The sequence below is a fragment of the Gallus gallus genome, chromosome 26, assembly GCF_016699485.2.
Source record: "Gallus gallus isolate bGalGal1 chromosome 26, bGalGal1.mat.broiler.GRCg7b, whole genome shotgun sequence".
Taxonomy (NCBI): Eukaryota; Metazoa; Chordata; class Aves; order Galliformes; family Phasianidae; genus Gallus; species Gallus gallus.
The window spans coordinates 3996604-4014397 of NC_052557.1; the positions used below are offsets into that span (position 1 = coordinate 3996604).

The 17794-nt window shown below is 33.3% G+C and overlaps 1 protein-coding gene across 2 annotated transcripts in view; it reads left to right on the forward strand.

The window, feature by feature from the left end:
- The window catches only part of SYCP1 (synaptonemal complex protein 1), a 30958-nt gene that overhangs the window by 4260 nt on the left and 8904 nt on the right, over nt 1-17794 (forward strand). Inside the window, exons 7-29 of one of the 2 annotated variants that reach the window (XM_025143817.3) lie at nt 728-786; nt 1286-1355; nt 2359-2432; nt 3326-3434; nt 4680-4774; nt 4907-5091; nt 6092-6159; nt 7485-7546; nt 8664-8768; nt 9720-9823; nt 10298-10415; nt 10648-10718; nt 10938-11019; nt 11609-11671; nt 11911-11973; nt 12734-12796; nt 13603-13719; nt 14280-14390; nt 15133-15225; nt 16054-16128; nt 16547-16606; nt 16759-16938; nt 17401-17538. In XM_025143817.3, coding sequence (XP_024999585.2) covers nt 728-786; nt 1286-1355; nt 2359-2432; nt 3326-3434; nt 4680-4774; nt 4907-5091; nt 6092-6159; nt 7485-7546; nt 8664-8768; nt 9720-9823; nt 10298-10415; nt 10648-10718; nt 10938-11019; nt 11609-11671; nt 11911-11973; nt 12734-12796; nt 13603-13719; nt 14280-14390; nt 15133-15225; nt 16054-16128; nt 16547-16606; nt 16759-16938; nt 17401-17538 — 2165 coding nt within the window. The remainder of the gene's footprint in view (nt 1-727; nt 787-1285; nt 1356-2358; nt 2433-3325; nt 3435-4679; nt 4775-4906; nt 5092-6091; nt 6160-7484; nt 7547-8663; nt 8769-9719; nt 9824-10297; nt 10416-10647; nt 10719-10937; nt 11020-11608; nt 11672-11910; nt 11974-12733; nt 12797-13602; nt 13720-14279; nt 14391-15132; nt 15226-16053; nt 16129-16546; nt 16607-16758; nt 16939-17400; nt 17539-17794) is intronic. The other variant, XM_025143818.3, reaches the window with a different exon arrangement.

The window sequence follows — 17794 nt, forward strand, 5'->3', positions numbered from 1 at the left end:
AAACCTTGTCATGTTTGGTAATCCCATCCATATACCCTGAATATATTAAGACATATTAGGTGGCACTTCATACCTGTTTTTAAGTAGTAGAATTGATTTTATTTATCATTACCACCTTAAAAAACTTTGGGAGTCAGTATGCTCCTGTTTGGAGCAGTTATATATTCATCACACTAAATTGACTAATCCAAGAAAGCTGGCTAACCTAATTAAATTTAAGTTCTCGAGGTTTAAAAATATGTTGTTGACTTCTGATCTTAATTTATATGACATTCAAAATGGTGGTGATAATCTTCAAAATTTGACTGTCTTGATCCTGGATACTTAAAAAGTATACGGCTCTTAGTCTGACTTCTACAAATAGCTGTGCGTATATTTACTGTACTCCTTTGATAGCTGTGTCTCTCACTGTTGTCTTCTATATGCATTTCCTTAAGGGAAAATAATATAAATTCAAAAACTGAAGTCATTAAGAGGTAAAGTATTGAGGCAGTTCTGTAATGACAGTTCTGTGGTCATGGGGATCTGCTGATGGGAAATGCTAAACTTTATAGTGTATAAAATGTGTAACTTTTGGCACACTTTCACTTTTTTTTTTTTTAAATAGAACAAGAGCCTTTTTAAAATTCCTTTCCTTTAATTCACTATGCTGCTTAAGCATAATGGCTTGAACAGCTGGCATTCTTTTCAAAAAGGAAAACTTTATCATACATTCTTGTTTTGATAGATGAACATGAAAGAGAAGAAACAAGACAACTATATGAGGAACTTAATAACAACATCGAAGTAAGTGACACAGCGTGTTAAAAAGCTCAAAAGTAATCCAAGTTAAATGCATGCACTGAAATATCTGGATTATGTGTATATGTTACATGAGGCATTGTTAATGATAAATTTTATATTAAACAGAGTCAGTGAGCACATGGCATAGCAGTTAATTATGAATTATCCGTTGTTGTAGCAACTAAGAAAGGCACAACACCTTATCCGTTATTTTAGGGATCTACAAACATGGATCTGGAAAAATATCTCATCCTTGAAATTATTTAAATAAAACTCCTTAAACATCCAATTTCATAAAAAATAGTGTCTGTTTAATCAAAATATGTTTATGCTCAGACTTCAGATTTTAACTTTTTTTGTTAATATGTATAAGTGTGTAATAATGTTTTGGTTTGGTTTTTTAATTATTTATTATTATTAATTTCACAAGCCACAAACATTGTTCCTTATTACTGAAAGTACATAGTTTTACACAAATGTATGTATCGAACTTTATTTTTAGAGAATGATAGTGGCATTTGAAGAGCTTCGTGTGCAAGCAGAGAACACCAGACTGGAAATGTGTTTCAAATGTGAGAGTTGTGCTTACTGTGTTTCTGCTGCAGGCTTCACAGATCCTACTGCTTGCAGCTTCAGGCTGGAAAGACAGGATGCTAGAATGGTGAACTGTGAACATTAATACTGTTTTGAAACTATGTCCTAGAACCTCATTGCATGGTAGTAGAGCAGTAAATGCTTTCTATCACTATTTACTTTAAAGGAACAGATGTTGGAGAGAACCAGCTAAATTCAGTCACTTTAATAAGGGAACCTCTTGTCTCTTATTTCTACCTGAGTCTTATTCCTATAAAATGAGGAAGTCTTCCTTGTGGTATAGCCTACTACTTTCTCGTCAGGCTTTATTACCACCTCAGCTTCTCTTAGTTTAGGGTAAGCCTTTTAAATTTCCTAGGAAAGGTAAATATACTGTAATGTCTCAGGTTTCCTTTTAGACTCTTTCCTACTTATTGTTTAAATTTTGCATCTGATGAATTGTTCCGTCAATACAATTACTAATTTACTAGAAGTCTGGACCCTGTCTTACTGATGCTGCCTGCTACGTTTGGGTCCTTCATTGTTTTTCTTTTTTTTTTTTTTTTCCAACTAGGTCAGATTTGAAACCTTATTTCTGTAATAGTCACTAAAAGTCTTAGTTTTGTCTATGAGGTACAGTCTGTAAATCACTACATATTTAATGTGGTTGGTTTATTTAAGTGTTAATGCACTAGTATACAGGTGCAGAAATTTTAATCACAAATTTGCTTTATCTACCACTAATGGCCTGCCTGACTTTTACAAATGTACTTCTGCCATTTTTTCTTATAACTATTAATGAATTCATGTGGTAATGGAGTAATTTTGTGGAAAGCTGGCATAAAAGGTATCTTGTCTGATTAGAAAGGTAGTTAAAAATGACCTCAACAATGCCTTTTTAGGAAAGAGATTGTACAATTGCAAAGCAATCTTAAAATAGAAATTGCATTTCTCTTGTATATTTTAGCTAGTATATTAAATTTTGATATTGTTGATCAACAGTAAAAGAAGCAGAAGAAAAAATGGACAACTTTGAAAGAGAATGCAAGCTAGAAGTCAGTATGAAGGAAAAGCAGGTTTGCTCAGTTTTAAAATCTGTTATGTACAGATTTATTTTTGCCACAAATCTTGCAGTTTCATTAATATTTGAAGTCTGTCTGCTTTCATGACTCACTGATACTACTATTATTCTAAAAGTGCTTGTTGCTTGCAAAATATTTGTAGTTTGGAAGGATGGAAATCAATATTGCAAATTACATTCTGAGAGTGTATTCCTTTAGTTACTTGGAATAAAATTTGAATTTGGCTGCTGTACTGTAATGAGGGCCATTTCTATGACGGGGTTTAACAGTACCACATAAGCACCAAATAAGCTTGCCTGTAAAAAAAGCAGCTTGTGCAGAAGCATAAAATTAACCAGAAAGCAGGTATTGTTCATATCTGGTAAGAAGAAAGGTGGGAAGAATGATTATAACCCATAGCAGGCCATGGATTTGTAGGAGAGGTTAGGAGTCTGAGGTTGGAGTAGGCATTTGTAGTGATGAGAGATCTGCAATGGAAAATGGAATTGAAAATTTAACTGTGATACAGTTTTAATCTGTAAGCAAGAGACTAGAAAGCAAGGTGTCCAGGAAGATCAAGCACTGCTGTTTTTCCTCTGAGGATGGACATGATGTTGCAAAGATGCACAGAGTGTTTTGGGGTATTTTGAATCATTATTGAATGAATTAAAAATGGAAAAAAAAAACAGTTGGGGCTGTGTTTCCATCAGATTCTGCTACCTTTAGTGACATTCTGGTACCTTTAGTCTGTTGAAATTCGTGTTCTGATATTGAACTGAAGATCTTTAAGACCCAACCACTTTATTTAACTGGAATTACAGCAGCGTGTTTACTACTCATATGTGAATAAACAAAGATGAAAATGTATCTTCTTTTTTAGACCTATGTTATTATTCTAATTTTGTTAGATTTCAGTTCTTACTGTAAGGTGTAATGAAAAAGATGAAGTAATAAGAGACATCAAGACTCACCTGCAGGAATCAAAAAATAAGATTGCGGACTTAGAAGAAGCAAAAAGTAAGAATTATTTCTGCTATCTTAAAATACGTTTGGTTGTAGAAGTATGGAAAACAAATGATGATGATTTCATCCTGGTACTAGTTAGCAGGAGAATTTGGGACCTTGCAAATCTTATTCTTATTTGGAAACAAATAAGATTCTGCTGATGTGTGAACTGGACTTGTAGCATATTCTCCTTTTATATAAATACAGGCCCTTATTTTATTAATAACGAAGTTGATTTATGTTTTTATAAATAAGTATAATAATAAGTATAATAATAAAAGTTTTTCTCTTCAGTCTTAGACAATACCCTTTTTTTGTATTGACATGAGAACTTCACTGTGCAGGACTTCTCTTGCTTTTCCATATGCTCTTACATGCACATGGTTATGCTGCTATAAAGGTGCCATATACTCTGTCACTCCTTTTCCATAATAGAAGTATGGACAGATATACCAGGGCATGATACAGCCCTGCTTGTACTCTTGGGATTGTTCTGTTTCCACTGGTTTGAATAGTAAACATGTGGAAATAATAGTGTTTTTCCTGCTTACTGCATTAATCTATTTAAATTCAATCATCTAATATTTGTTCAGAAATCCATAAATGTTCTATGTTCAACAAGACATGTTTTCATGTTTCTGACAAATAACTCCCCCAGGTGTTACAGCTTTTAAATGGGATTGTATTTACAAATCGGCAGAGGCCTGAGATCAGAAGCATGAATAATTTTTGAAAGGTTCTTTTGACTCAAGGATGAGTCAAGCAGTGAAAGTTTTTGAAGACTGCAAGGGGAAAATACTTCAGTTGTGCACACTTAGAATCAGGTGTGGCTGGGGAAACATAAGCTTTAGAACTTTGTTTTCAGTATTTCTAAAGCTATTACAAAACATTTATACTGTATGATCTGAGTACCTTTGTTCTTTAGAACTGAGATGGTTCTTAGCCTCCCCTTCCCTGGGTAGTGAAGAGGCACATTTAGTATCATTTTTATTCCAGACACATATGAGTGACTGTATTTTCTTAAATTTTATGAATGTTAGCAATTTTACATTTTGGATACTGTTGCTAATTAATTTGAATAATCATCTCGTATAATTTTTTTTAAAATTATATGAATACGTTATGCAACTTGGTTAAGTTGTAGGAATATGTTTATCTGCAGAACACAAATCAAAGCATTTTGAAGAAAACATTGTTTTCCTAAATGTAATTTTATATATATATATATATATATATATATATATTTTATCTGCACAGGACACGAAGGGGAAATGTTAAAGGAATCTCAGCTCAATCAAGAATATTTGAAGGCAGAACTAGAAGAAGCTAAAAATTCATTGCGAAAAACAGAGGTATAGCTTGTTTATAATTATGCAATTAATGATCTATTTATACTGCAAAAATAGTTGCTGATACTCTATACACAGAACAATTGTAGCTGGTTGTTACATTTTGTGTCTGAGAATCATATAATTGTTTTGTAGGCTACTCAAGAGAGCTTAGAAACTGAACTGCAGAGTACAGTGAAAGCATTAATTCAGGTCACTCAGGAGAAAGAAACACAGATGGAAGAATGTAAAGAAACTAAGGCTTTGCACGCATCCATGGTAGAAGAGTTCGAGACTTCTACTCACAATTTGAAAAGCTTACTTCAAGAAGAACAAAATAGGTAATTTAAGCTGTTTACAATCAAAGATTGTTCTTATAGGTAAAATACTAGATCACTGAGCTGCTGGGAATAAAACTTAAGTGATAAACTGGTGCAAGGATTTTTTTTTTTTTTTTAAATCAGTAATAATTTCTGTATCAAAGTTAGTATAACCACCTAGCCATCATTTAATTTAGGTGTCACTTCTTTATCGTTCCCTCCCCCCTCCCTCCCCCCCCCCTTTTTTTTTTTTTTCTTTTGTCTCTTGCCTACCTGATTATTTGCATTATTAGCCCTTAAAGATGGCTATAAAATAGTTTGGTTTGGAAGGGACCTTAAAGATGATGTAGCTCCAACGGCTCTCAAACCCCCACTAGATATCCCTGCACATGGCTGTGCTGCTTGGTTTTGTGTAGATGCAGTTCTTGACTAATAGAGCAGCCATCTCACTTGTAACACAAAAGTTTTTTGATCATGAAACATTTAGTGAGGAAGATATTATTCCTTATGTGATGATAGTACTGTTTAATACTGATCTCTATTATTCCTGTATTTCAGGTCTTCTGTAGTTTTAAAAATTATGCATATGTTAAAAATATCCCTTAGCAACTAAACCAAACTTTCCTGAAAATGTGAACAGAACAGTAGATGTGTATTTTAATATTATCACAACTGAGTTTCTCAACGAACAGTGCTTTTGTGTACCTGGCATTAAGGTATCTACTAAGTAGTTGCAGGCTATGACAGACCTAAGAACAAAGGGAGATGAAGGTGAAATTCATATTCTGCCACATCAACCTAAGTGCAGAGAATTTAATGTAATTTTTAAATTGATTAAGTTGATTAATATTGATCTATGAGAAAGTAAATCCTTCTCCTCCTGATTTTCATAAAGAGGTATAGATGGATCTACCTGTTGAAAAGGTAGATATTTAAAACATTTGTGGTATGACAGTCTTATTGTCCCTAAACTTTCAAAAGCAGTGCTGTATACTGAACAGAAAATGTTTGTAATTACTAGATTGAAGAAATATGAAGATGAGTCAAAACTGCTTACGTTGGAGCTCACAAATAAGTCTGCTGAGCTTGGTAAGGTTTGTAGAAAGGAAGAATGTAAGTAGTAATAACATTTTTTTTTTTAAATGCATGGTCACTCCTGGAAGTCATTTTTGTTTCTCATGTTATTCCAGTTAAGACGTATAGTGCTCCAAACCAGTTTCAGAAAGGTAGTGTTAGACTGCTGAACAACAGATTTCAAGAATAACTTCTGTACTATGTAGCAGAGACAAAACACCTGTGCTTGGCTTTCCTGCAGACTGCTCACCCCACACTGTAGGTAGAACTGCACCTACAGTAGTTAGCTTCAAATATTACTTAGATGCCCTGTTGTAATGTGATGGAAAGCACAGCAATGCCAGCAGAGCAGCAAGATCCTAGGCTGCAGCAAGCAAGAACTTGCTCAAATGCAACAGCCCTGGGCACAGAAATAAAGGAAAGAAGCTGCTTACCTTCAGAAGGCTGAACGCAAGCAGGGATCTCCAGCAAGATACCCTTGCCTGCACTGCCAACCCTTAAATGAGGTCTGGGAAGGAGTGGATCCTGGCTCCACCCCTTCCAGCCACTCAGGTGCATTGCATGCAGCTGAGCTCCTCTGGGTTGGCCCTGCTTTCCTACCAGGTGCTCAATCACTGCTTCAGGCCATGACTTAGCATTTCCACTAAACCTGTGATTTCTACATAGGCACTCCTTAGCCCCCAAACCAAGATTGGTACAATTTGCCCAACGTGCAGCATATGTCTATAGTCCTGATGAGACAGATGAGAAATATAGTTTAGTATATGTATTGAGGGAATATAAATTTGTTCAAAAATTGCTGATAAAGGCCTATCTAGAACAAAGTGAGATGTGACCTGTAATAATAACAGAACAAAAAATTAGCTTGGTGTACAGTACTTGCAAAAAAATGCCAATAATGTGAATGTGCATGTAGGAAACACATTTCAAAGTTACTAATAAGTAGTTTCTTTTTTCAGCATATCCAGATTTTTTTCTAGAAAATTGCAGATGCATCAATACACCAACGTTATTCCTTTGTATACATAATTATAGTCCACACTATAATACTTGAAACCATGGTTACAGAGAACATAATAAACCCCGAGTTTTATTTCAAATCAATATATAGCTTTTCTTCAGATGTATACTTATTAATAACTTTCTGAATATGTATAACTCTACATTCAAATTCAGTGATTGTTTAGGTTATCATTTAGCTTTTAGATTTCTGAACTTAATCCAACAAGTTTTGATAATTGAGTACTGTGGTAGGATTAATTATTTATATTATCTGCTGCATATCTAAATTCTGTAATTCTAAATATCTATTCAATAACTTTACATTGCATGTGCTGTAGAAGAGATGACTAAACTAAAATGTGAGAAAGAAATGCAACTTGAAGAGCTGTCTGAAACGCTGGTAAATGTTCATTTTATTAGTCTCAAGGCATTTACTTCTTATATGAAATCTCTCTTGCCTTCAGAGTACCTTATATGTCATACAAACACTGTCTAATATGCCTTAATGTTGCTTTCTTATCTGTCTTTCGGACTATTTTGCTGTTTTCTTTGAAGGACCTGATTCTTCCTACTGTTTTACGTGTTTTATTTCTTCTAGTTGAGATTTCTGGTCATCTCCTCCTTCATTCACACCTATTCAAGTACCTTTCTCTATGAACATGAAGATTCCCTATTTTTAGTTATGCCCAGTACCCACCCTTCCTCACCATGAACCTTTCTGAAAAGTACTTTTTGTGTGTATATGATGAGCATTAGCTCACCCACTGTGAACAGTGAGCATATAATATTTAAGCCTGAAGGATCAACTAGTTTTCAACAGTAAATATAATTCCTTGAGTGGCTGGCTTTCTTTATAATAATCCTTTAGAAATTAAGCCTCATAAAGGCTGATTTTACTTTGGTATTTAAAGGATAACCAAGCTTCTGACACCACCCAGGAAAGGCAGTAGAATTTGTGAAAAGCTTATGTGTAACAAAATGATGGATTCAATTAGTAATTTCATAGATTTCATGGGTTTCTTACTTCGCAAGTCTATTGCAATTATTTTACTGTTTGAGAGGTATTAATTATGGAGATGTTTCCTCCATGCTTCAGCATTTAGTATCTATGAAGCATTACTTTGTGTTGATACATGTTCCTTTTCAGAGAAAACATATAAGAGTCTGAGCCTGCTGGAAGGTCTTATGGTTATAACATCATGTATTCTCATGATGTTCTCATCTCCTTATAGGGAAATTTCCTGAGGTAATCAGCTTTGAACCTTGTGAATGCTGCTAAACATTGACACAAGCTCATTTTCTGTTATGGAAATGTGAATTATATGAAGTATACTTTTAAATACAGGCTTATGTTAGTTATGAGCTTGTATTTACTAGTCCCAGAGGAAACTATCTCAGTTATAGCAAGATAACATGAAACTAGGTTTGCATTTACTAAATGTAATTTACCATATGTTCCTTAGGCACAGCTATGCATTGAATTTTCTAAACTGAGTTTCATCAATGTTCTTAAACAGGGAAAAGCTGAAGAACTTCTAGCGAAGAAGAAAGATCTTGAGGCTACTGTTGAAAAATTGCAGGAGAGAGAAAAAGAAATGAAAAATATTCTTCAAGTTAGAGAGGTCTGAATAAAGGGTGATAGTAAATACTTCATTGCTTTTATATGAGTATATATGTAACATAATATATGTCATGCAGAGTTAGGCCAGTGGTCTACCCACTGTAACATTCTGCTTCTGACAATGACAGCCAAAGTTACTAGGTAGTAGAGGAGCCTGGATATTAGCTATGGTACATCCTCCATACATTCCTACAGTAACTGTATTCAAAGGATATTTGAGGACACATCCCTATCAGTTCCCTTTGTTATCAGTTTATAGACTTATGCATTTTCACTTGTCTTATCTGTTTTGTCTCTGCTCATGCTATTAGTCTCTACAGCCTTCTGTGATAAGAAATTCCAGATGTTCATTACATGCTATGCTTAAAAACTTAATACACACTGACACACATGCTTTCTCTCTCTCCGCTTAAATTAACTTCATACCAGTACCTATGGTTTCACTGTATCACTAGTTATTCAGAAGAATTAGTGTTCAAAGCATTTATCTATTATAAAATTATATACTTCGTATGCAAATTATAATTGCCTTCTCCTGTAACAACAACACATTTCTGTGGGAATGGTTTCACTTTGTAGTTCAGAATGAAGCCAAAATATGTACTTATTACATAATGGTAGAATTCCGTTGTTTTTTTTTTAATATAAAGTGAATTCAAAAGTTGATGATGTCAGAGGAAATATTTACTTTTTTTAAATGCCCATGGAAAGGTAATTTTGTCAGCACTTTTGCAGACTACTTAGCCCATAAAATAGAGGACAAGTTTTCATTCGTATCAGAGTTTAATGTCCCACGATACTTCCACATTACATCAGATTGATGCAAAAATAAAGTCTGTCTTGTTTATGGCTTTGTTTCATCTTAATGCTTTTTGTTGTCAGTTCAATTCTGATAGCTTCCTTGAACTGTAATTTACCTACACATAATCAAAATACTGTTTTTCTCCCACAGAAAGAAATGTGTGATCTGGAAGTACAGCTGACTTGTTCAGTTGAAAAGGAACAAAATTATTTGAAACAACTTACAACACTGAATGCAGATCTTGAACGAGAAGCGTATGATCATTTTTGATTTAATCATTTTCAGTTTTACGTAGAAGTTACTTTAATACAGAACCAAATTATATATGATTCTTTTCTTATGAAAACTTTTATACCGACAGCATTACATCCGTTATATAATTATAACATACATTTTATGTATTTGTGTGCATTTAATTGTTCTATATCTGTGTCTTAGTTGTTTTTAACATGACTAGAGTGTTTCTGAAATCACTGAAATCAACTGCGTTGAGATGGATGTTAAACTACATTCTTGTCAACTGTTATATTTATGCAATTGCATTTGTCCTCCTATCGCCTTTTCATGTTACTATGGCTCTATATTAAATTTGTTGCAAAGACTGCATGTGCAGGTTCAGGCCTGGACTTTTTCAGTGTGAAGTAGCATTTTATAACATATAAATTTAATTTTAAAGGAAATTTCAAAGTATACATTCTTATTTCTCTTGACCGTTTATCCTAAATTAGACTAAAGAATGAGCAACTAACAGTGAATATCAATACACTGTTATTAGAAAAAGAACAAATGGCACAAGAGAAAAGTAATATGGCTACAGAACTCAAGAAACTGCAAGAAAGTCATGAGGTGAGTTGTAATCTTCCATCTGTTTTTAAAGAACAGGATTATATTAAAAAGAAATCATTTGGTAAAATGATTTGGTAAACTCTAATGATATATTTCTGCAGAGTATCTGAATTGTTTTTTTCTTTAAAATACAATATAAGTGCAGTTACCCTTTTGAATATGGCAGGTCACCATAATGATTAAGATGTCAATTTGAATTATAATTATTATGTTCACATGGGTATTTATTTAGGATCAAAGGGAAAAAGAAGAAAATATAAAGCAGATAGTAGAACACTTGGAAGAAGCAAATGGTCAACTAAGGCAAGTAAAAGTAAATATCAATGTACAATATAATTAAGGGAAGTAGGTTTGTTTCCTTCGTGGTTCATCTCAATGTTGTGTTCATATGCTGCTTTCTATTGTATATAGATATCTCTTATATGGAAATAAATCATAGATAAATAAAAAATAAGTTGTATTGAGAAAGTAATATTCTTAAATTTACTAATATTTACTAATATTTGTTAATTTTGCATTTAGAAATGAACTGGAGTCTTTGAGAGAGAAGATGGCAAAGAAAGGTGAAGAGGTTAAAAGCAAACTGGATGAAAGTGAAGAAAATGTAATATGGTTTCTCATGTGAAATATAACATCACCTGTAGGATGTAATCTAGGTGGCTTTTTTGGGTTTGTTTTTTTTTTTTTCCCTTTTTTGCAAAGCCCTACCTACGGATGTTCTCTCTTAAAGAGGTTTTCTTTTTTCAGTGCTGCTACCAATTAAGTCAACATATGTATATATGTATATATCCTGAGCCCTAACACTTTAAAAGACAAGCACCTTCACTGGGATGTCCAGATTTGTCATATTTTAGGCAAATATAGAACCTCATTTTATTTATTATTTTCATATACTCATTAAGTAATATGAGTTTCAGATTGAATGTGTTTAAGTGTTTTTCCTTTCTTACTCCATTGTCAAAGCACACCTGCTTTTTTTTAACATCACAATGTATTTAGAACATGGGATGGTTTCTTTGTCTTCTTTTTTTTAAATAAATGCAAAATAGAATCAGCTTACTTCCTTTTGAGGAAACTGCTTTGAAATTGTAACACACTATTTATTAATAATTCTGCAATTACATATTTTTCTTTTTTAAGAAAGTATAAAAGTTCTGATAATGTTTTGACTAGATTTACAATTATAATTCCAGACCAAGAGTATTGAAAATGAAATTTTGAAAAAGGAAAAACAGTTGAAGATGCTAGAAAATAAGGTAAGTAAATTAATTTTTCTCATGAGGACCTGGTTAGCTGTTATTAAACTACATGATATTGGGCTAGAAAAATTCTTGTGGCACTTCATGGTAAAAACTCCAGCCATTGTAACATGTTGGCATTTGTTTCAGTCTCACTGTAACCATATTTTCAAATGCATGTTTTAGAACTTTCACAGTGGTGTCTAAGACATCGGGTCATTTTTAACAATTAACTAATGTTTGAAATATCCCTTCAGTTGAGTAATATGAAGAAACAAGTGGAAAATAAAACAAAGTGCATTGAAGAGTTACAACAGGAGGTAAGTACATTTTTTTGGAAGTATTGTATACATAAAACATGGTATTCTGAGGTTACTCTTCAGCAATCCTAGTCTGGAGTGATTTCTTTAGGCATAGTTATGTAATTCATACCATTTCCTTTCTTATCTTACCTCTGAGAGAACTGAAGGGTCACTTTTGGAATTACTTGATTTGTAAAATCGTTCTTACTTTTGTAAAATTCAATTACAGTGATACTATATTTAATAAATTTTTATTATTTTCATTTAGCACGTGGCATCATCAATCTATGGTATCATACTTGATCTATCTCGTTTGAAAAGAATTGTACATTTAGACAAATTGTCAATAACTGTACTGTGAAAATATATCAGTTTGTGCTTCTTTTTATGACATCTGCACATTTTCTGTCAGTAGCATTTTCCTAGAATAAAATTCTCAAACCCCTTGCTTAGAATCAATAGATCATGATATCTGTTGTTTCTTAATAGCATAACACAGAAGTACGTTTATTTATATATAAGCTACATTAAACAAAACCTGGAGACACTATATATCTTAGTTTTTGTTTCTTATTCTACACCCTCATTCCTTAATCTCTGATTGTTAAAGTAGTTGAACACTTTCATTTGAAAATTTGTTCCCGGAAACTGGAGGGGAGAACAAGAAGAGAGTTATTTGCGTGCTGGGAGCTGGAATTTGGGGATTCAGACTTACTGCATGAGGCTAAAACATTTCATAGACTTATTAACTTTTATTGTTATTATTTTACTTTAACAGAATAAGGTACTGAAAAAGAAAATGGCTGCAGAAAGCAAGAAAACAAGTAGTTATGAAGGGAAGGTAGGTTTAATTCATGTCATATATATGGTAATGTTAAAACACAAAAACTGAAGTTCTGAAGTCTCTGTATAATTATTGATAAAACACATTCTTCTTCGTTTTATGAATTTATGATATGGATTCTACAGGGTTAAATAAGCCCATGATTTTTGGAAGGTGCTTCAATTTTCAGTCATTGGACATAGGGCTTTCAGATATTTGTAAGAAACATCACTTATCAAGGATAGATGTTCCTAATAAGTTCCTTTCCCTTTTTTTGTTGATAGAATACCAAACATTACTCAGTAATGCCATGCTACTGGGCAACCTGATCTAGTGGGTGACAACCAACCCACAGCCAGGGGTTGGAACTGGATGAGTTTTAAGGTCCCTTCCAACCCCAGCTGCTCTAGGATTCTATGACTGCACAACTGATTATGCTTCATTTTCTTACCTTGCATTCCACACCAGCAATATTAAAGGGTCTTCTGTGTAAAAGGCAAGATAGTGTTAGATTGCTACTGGATCATCCCTCTATACTGTAATGATTCTTTGTGCCTCGCTGGCGCTTGTTTTAGGATGGCTCTATTGGATGGACAGAACTGTAGTCTTCCCTATTGTGTTGCTGTAGTTTCTACAAGCATTTTCTAACTCTCTTCAGGCCACAGTTCAACTCTTTGAGATGAAAACTGAACATTAAATAGGAAGTAGTATATTCACATACCTGAAAAGTACAGAGTAGCTCTACTTAAATAAGATGGAAAAAAACCCAAACAATTGCCATATTAATTCTTGAGCAAATAACAATACTTCTGTACTCTCTAAAGGTGAACAAGCTACAGTTAGAGATGGAAAATATGAACAAGCAACATAAGGCAACAGTTGACATTTATGAAAAAGAAATTGAAGCAAAAGGAGTAACTGAAAATAACTTACTTGAAGAGGTGAGAGTTGCTGATTTTTTCTGCAACTTTTAATTAGCTTTTGAAGTAAGATCAGTACTTGATATATTTTATGAAGCTATATCCATGAGATTCCTTGCACTTACATAATAGTCTCCTAAACATAACTTATTGTGTGTGCCTGTGAGCAAAGCTTTAGAACACTAAATCCTTTAATCTGAACTCTTTACATGTCTTTAAAAATAAGAACCTAGTTAAAAAAAATCTTTCTGTCAGGCTGTTGTTCACAGATGTTCTATTCTTGGTATAAGTACAGAATAAGCAAATAGGTTAATAATGTTTCTCATATTAGTGTTTTCCTGCCCATACTTTTTGATTGAAATATGAAAGAAATGTTACACAAGTGTTTGAAATTGCATTGTAGTTCAAAATGACATTTGTCTGCCATGGAAGAATGGATGTATTTTTAATCTATATTTTTCCATTTTAACAAAGCGTGTAGAAGATGCGGGATTACAAAAGGATCTTCCAAGCAGATGAAGATTTCACTAAATGAGACTGTATATAGATTGCACTAATTAAAAGAACCTTGTTACTAACAGGTAGAAAAAATGAGGTTACTTGCTGATGAAGCAACAATAGCACAGAGAGAAACTGATATCCGATGTCAACACAAGATAACTGAAATGGTGGCACTTATGGAAAAACACAAGGTAAGCTTCCTAATATGGGATACTGTGATAAGTAAAAACCTTTCAAAACCAGAATTTACAAGTTAGAAAGTGAACCTTCCTCAGAGACCCAAGTCTGGAAGCATGAGTTTTAACACCCTTGATTTTTCATCTTCTAAAAACAAATTCACCTCCAGATTTTGAAAATGTGTCTACTGCCAGATAAATTCCATTTATGTAAGCTGCAGAGAATCTTAACACGATGTGATCTATTAGCACATTTGAACTCCCAGTAATAACTGAGATGCGATGGTGGTAATGGTTTTTTGAAAAAGTCCTGTAGGCTGCTTTTTTTTTTTTAAGGGCATTCAAAGTTTGTGCTTTGTAGTCCTAATGTAATATTTTTCAATATTTTCAGTATTTTTCATTTTTTTTCTTTTAATGAGGAGACTCTAGTAATCTTCAGCGTTATAACCTAGCATATTTGAATGGACATTTTTATTACTCTGTTCTGCAGAACATTTAGCAGATCACATTAACAAAAATAACGTCTAGCTTTACGTACTGGAGCACATACCACTGTGCAGAGATAAAGCACTCTGTTTATAACAAACAACACTGCTTGTGAAGTTTCTGCTGTATCGTTTCTGCAGAAGTGTCAGTGTTTGTTCATAGCGCTTTCTGAAGCTACAGAAGAGATTTACTTAAAAATTAAATAATATTTTAAGACTAGATAGATCTATAACATTTAGTACAATGACTTTTTTTTGTTTGTTTAATACAGCGTGAATATGATAAAATGGTTGAAGAAAAAGATGCAGAGTTAAAACTATGTAAGATAAAAGAGCAAGAGCAGTCATCATTGAAAAGAGCTTTGGTAAGGCATACTCATCAGTGCTGGATAATGAAATGGAAGGGCTGCTTTCCTAAGAAGTCCAACCTTTTGGCTTGCCTGGGCCTCACCAAGAAAAGAAGGGTTGTTTTGGGCCAATGTAATGCTTCTTAATTACAGTACCTGTGCTTTTCTGTCTGCTTTACTCAAAAGCGCATCATGTTCTAACCTCACTGTCTGCTTAAGAAATCTTAGTATTAGTTTTTTTGTTTTTTTCTTCAATTTTTTTCCCCTTCTCACAAATATTTAAGATTCTTACCTTGAATGGTTCTGAACAGTAACTGTTTCATAGTACTTGATCACTTTTTAAAACAAGCTTAAACAACATTTCAAGTCTATAGTTGCATAACTTTTTTTTCCCTTTTCCATTCTGGAACACTTAGCTTTGAGAAAAACTTTGTTCTGAGGGCAAGCATTCTCTCAAGAACCACATAAAAGTGTGGTTCTGTAACCGCTACTTAAAATGTAGTATTTTTTCTGACATTTCCTTTCATAAGGTATTTCTTTACTTTTGTAGAAACTATGACTCAAGTCAACACATTTTTTTTAAATCTTTTTAATTTATTCTTAGATGAGGAAAAGTTGACTGTATCTGTGTTCATCTGTTATTCTTGTACTAGAATCATCTCACAAAGTGAATTATAGATTTCACCTTTCACCATACTAACTTTATGGATAAACTAGCTCTATTTGAGCAAATTGAATTTTCTTTGTTTATACTGAATATCACTATGAATTAATGTCTCTTTTAGACTGTTTTCTTTTTTCCAGGTTAAGCATAGCTAACCCTTTCCATTATCTAATTGGTTTCAGGAAAATGAACTATCATGTTTGAAAAGTGAACTGTCTTCCCTTAAGGAACAGCTTAAAGCAGAAATTGAAAACAAGGTATTTTTTTTTTTTTTCTTTCTTTTAACGTAGCACTATGGGTGACGTGCTTGGCCCGGTCACATGTGCTGCAGCAATGACAGCTGTGAAATGAGTTTTTGATTCTAGGCCTTGCTGTCTTGAAATCAGAGCTTAATGCTCCCTGAAGTCATCATGCCTTCTGGTGGTGAACACTTTTTATGACTCCTGAGTATGTGTGAGGGGAGCACAGAGAGATTAAAAACCTCAAGAAGAACTGTCCTTTAGAGAAGGGAAAAGTTATGTAAGAAATAATACCAGGAAAAGTCATCTCTCAAATGCAATTGAAGTAAACCTGGATCATATATTTGTGTGAACTTCTGTAACAACATCAACAAGATTTTTAATAGCTAAAAAATTTTAACAGCTAAATATAAATATTTACTACCTCTCTTTTTAGGAGAATCTTGCTAAAGAACTCTCCAAAAATAGGGCTCCTGAAACTGAAAAGAAGGACAAGGTAGTTGTAACTTCATCATTAAACAATTTTAAAATTTGGTGATATGTATGTAAGCAATCTAGTTGCAGTAAAATAATATAAAGTTAAATGAGATAAATAATATAGCCTGGACAAAAGGCACTTAAATGTTTTTCAACCTTTTCTAATTCTAGAAAATACAAACTCATTTTTCTGAGACTCCTAAACTTCACTTAGATCCAGACTCTGCATCTACTGATGTAAAAAAAATATTCTCTCAGAGTGACGTTCCTATAAGAACCAACATGATGGAAAGTAAAAAAACATCTCCTCGAGCATTTATGCAGAGTCCCTTGGTCAGACGATCATTAAAGGTTTGTAACTCAAACTAATGAATCGTTCTTATTTTTCTGACTCTATTTTTTCCTTCTGTTTAACATCCAGTGAAAGAACCATTGAAGTAAAATCAGTCCTGCTCTTGATGCCACTCACTATTAATGTCTTTCTGAAAGCTTTCTCCTTCAGACTTGTTTGTTTGCATTTTCATGAATGTTGGTTATAGCCTGTCTATAGTGACTACAGTTCAAACTGACAACTGAATTTCTGCAGATAAGCTTAAAAAGATTAGATGTAGTGTGCCATAAAACTCAATTCTTCTGCAGCTGCTGTTTTTTTTTTTTTTCCTTTTTTTTTTTCCTGTGCATGACTTTGTTTCAAGTTTTGAATGGAAAGGTAATCATTCCTCGATACATAGTCTGTAACCTGGGTTATGAATTTAGTGTTGGATTCCATGATTACCACTGAAAATGTAATTTTAAATGCTATCTTTTTCCCAGACATATACTGTAAAGACTCCTCCAGTACATAAAATGCAAAGCGAAAGCACAGGTCTGATTTCAGGACAGAGAAAAAAGCAAAAAGTTCTTCTGCAGCTGGATGCTCAGTCAGATAGCTCTGATCACAGCGACCTCCTGGTAAAACTCAGAACAAATAGCATAGTTAACAGTTCTTTTCACATACTGCTATATCTGAGGGTGTAAATAGGGCATGTGGGCTTCTGTGTACAAGACAATTCATGAGTATATTTTTATTTAATTCTCTGGAATTTTATAAATAATTTGTAACTTTATGACAAAAAATACAATCTTATAATGAATTTTTACATTGCTTTTACGGAATTGTTGAGGTTTCATAGTGATACCTTAACTTTCTTTTTCATATTCATTCCTA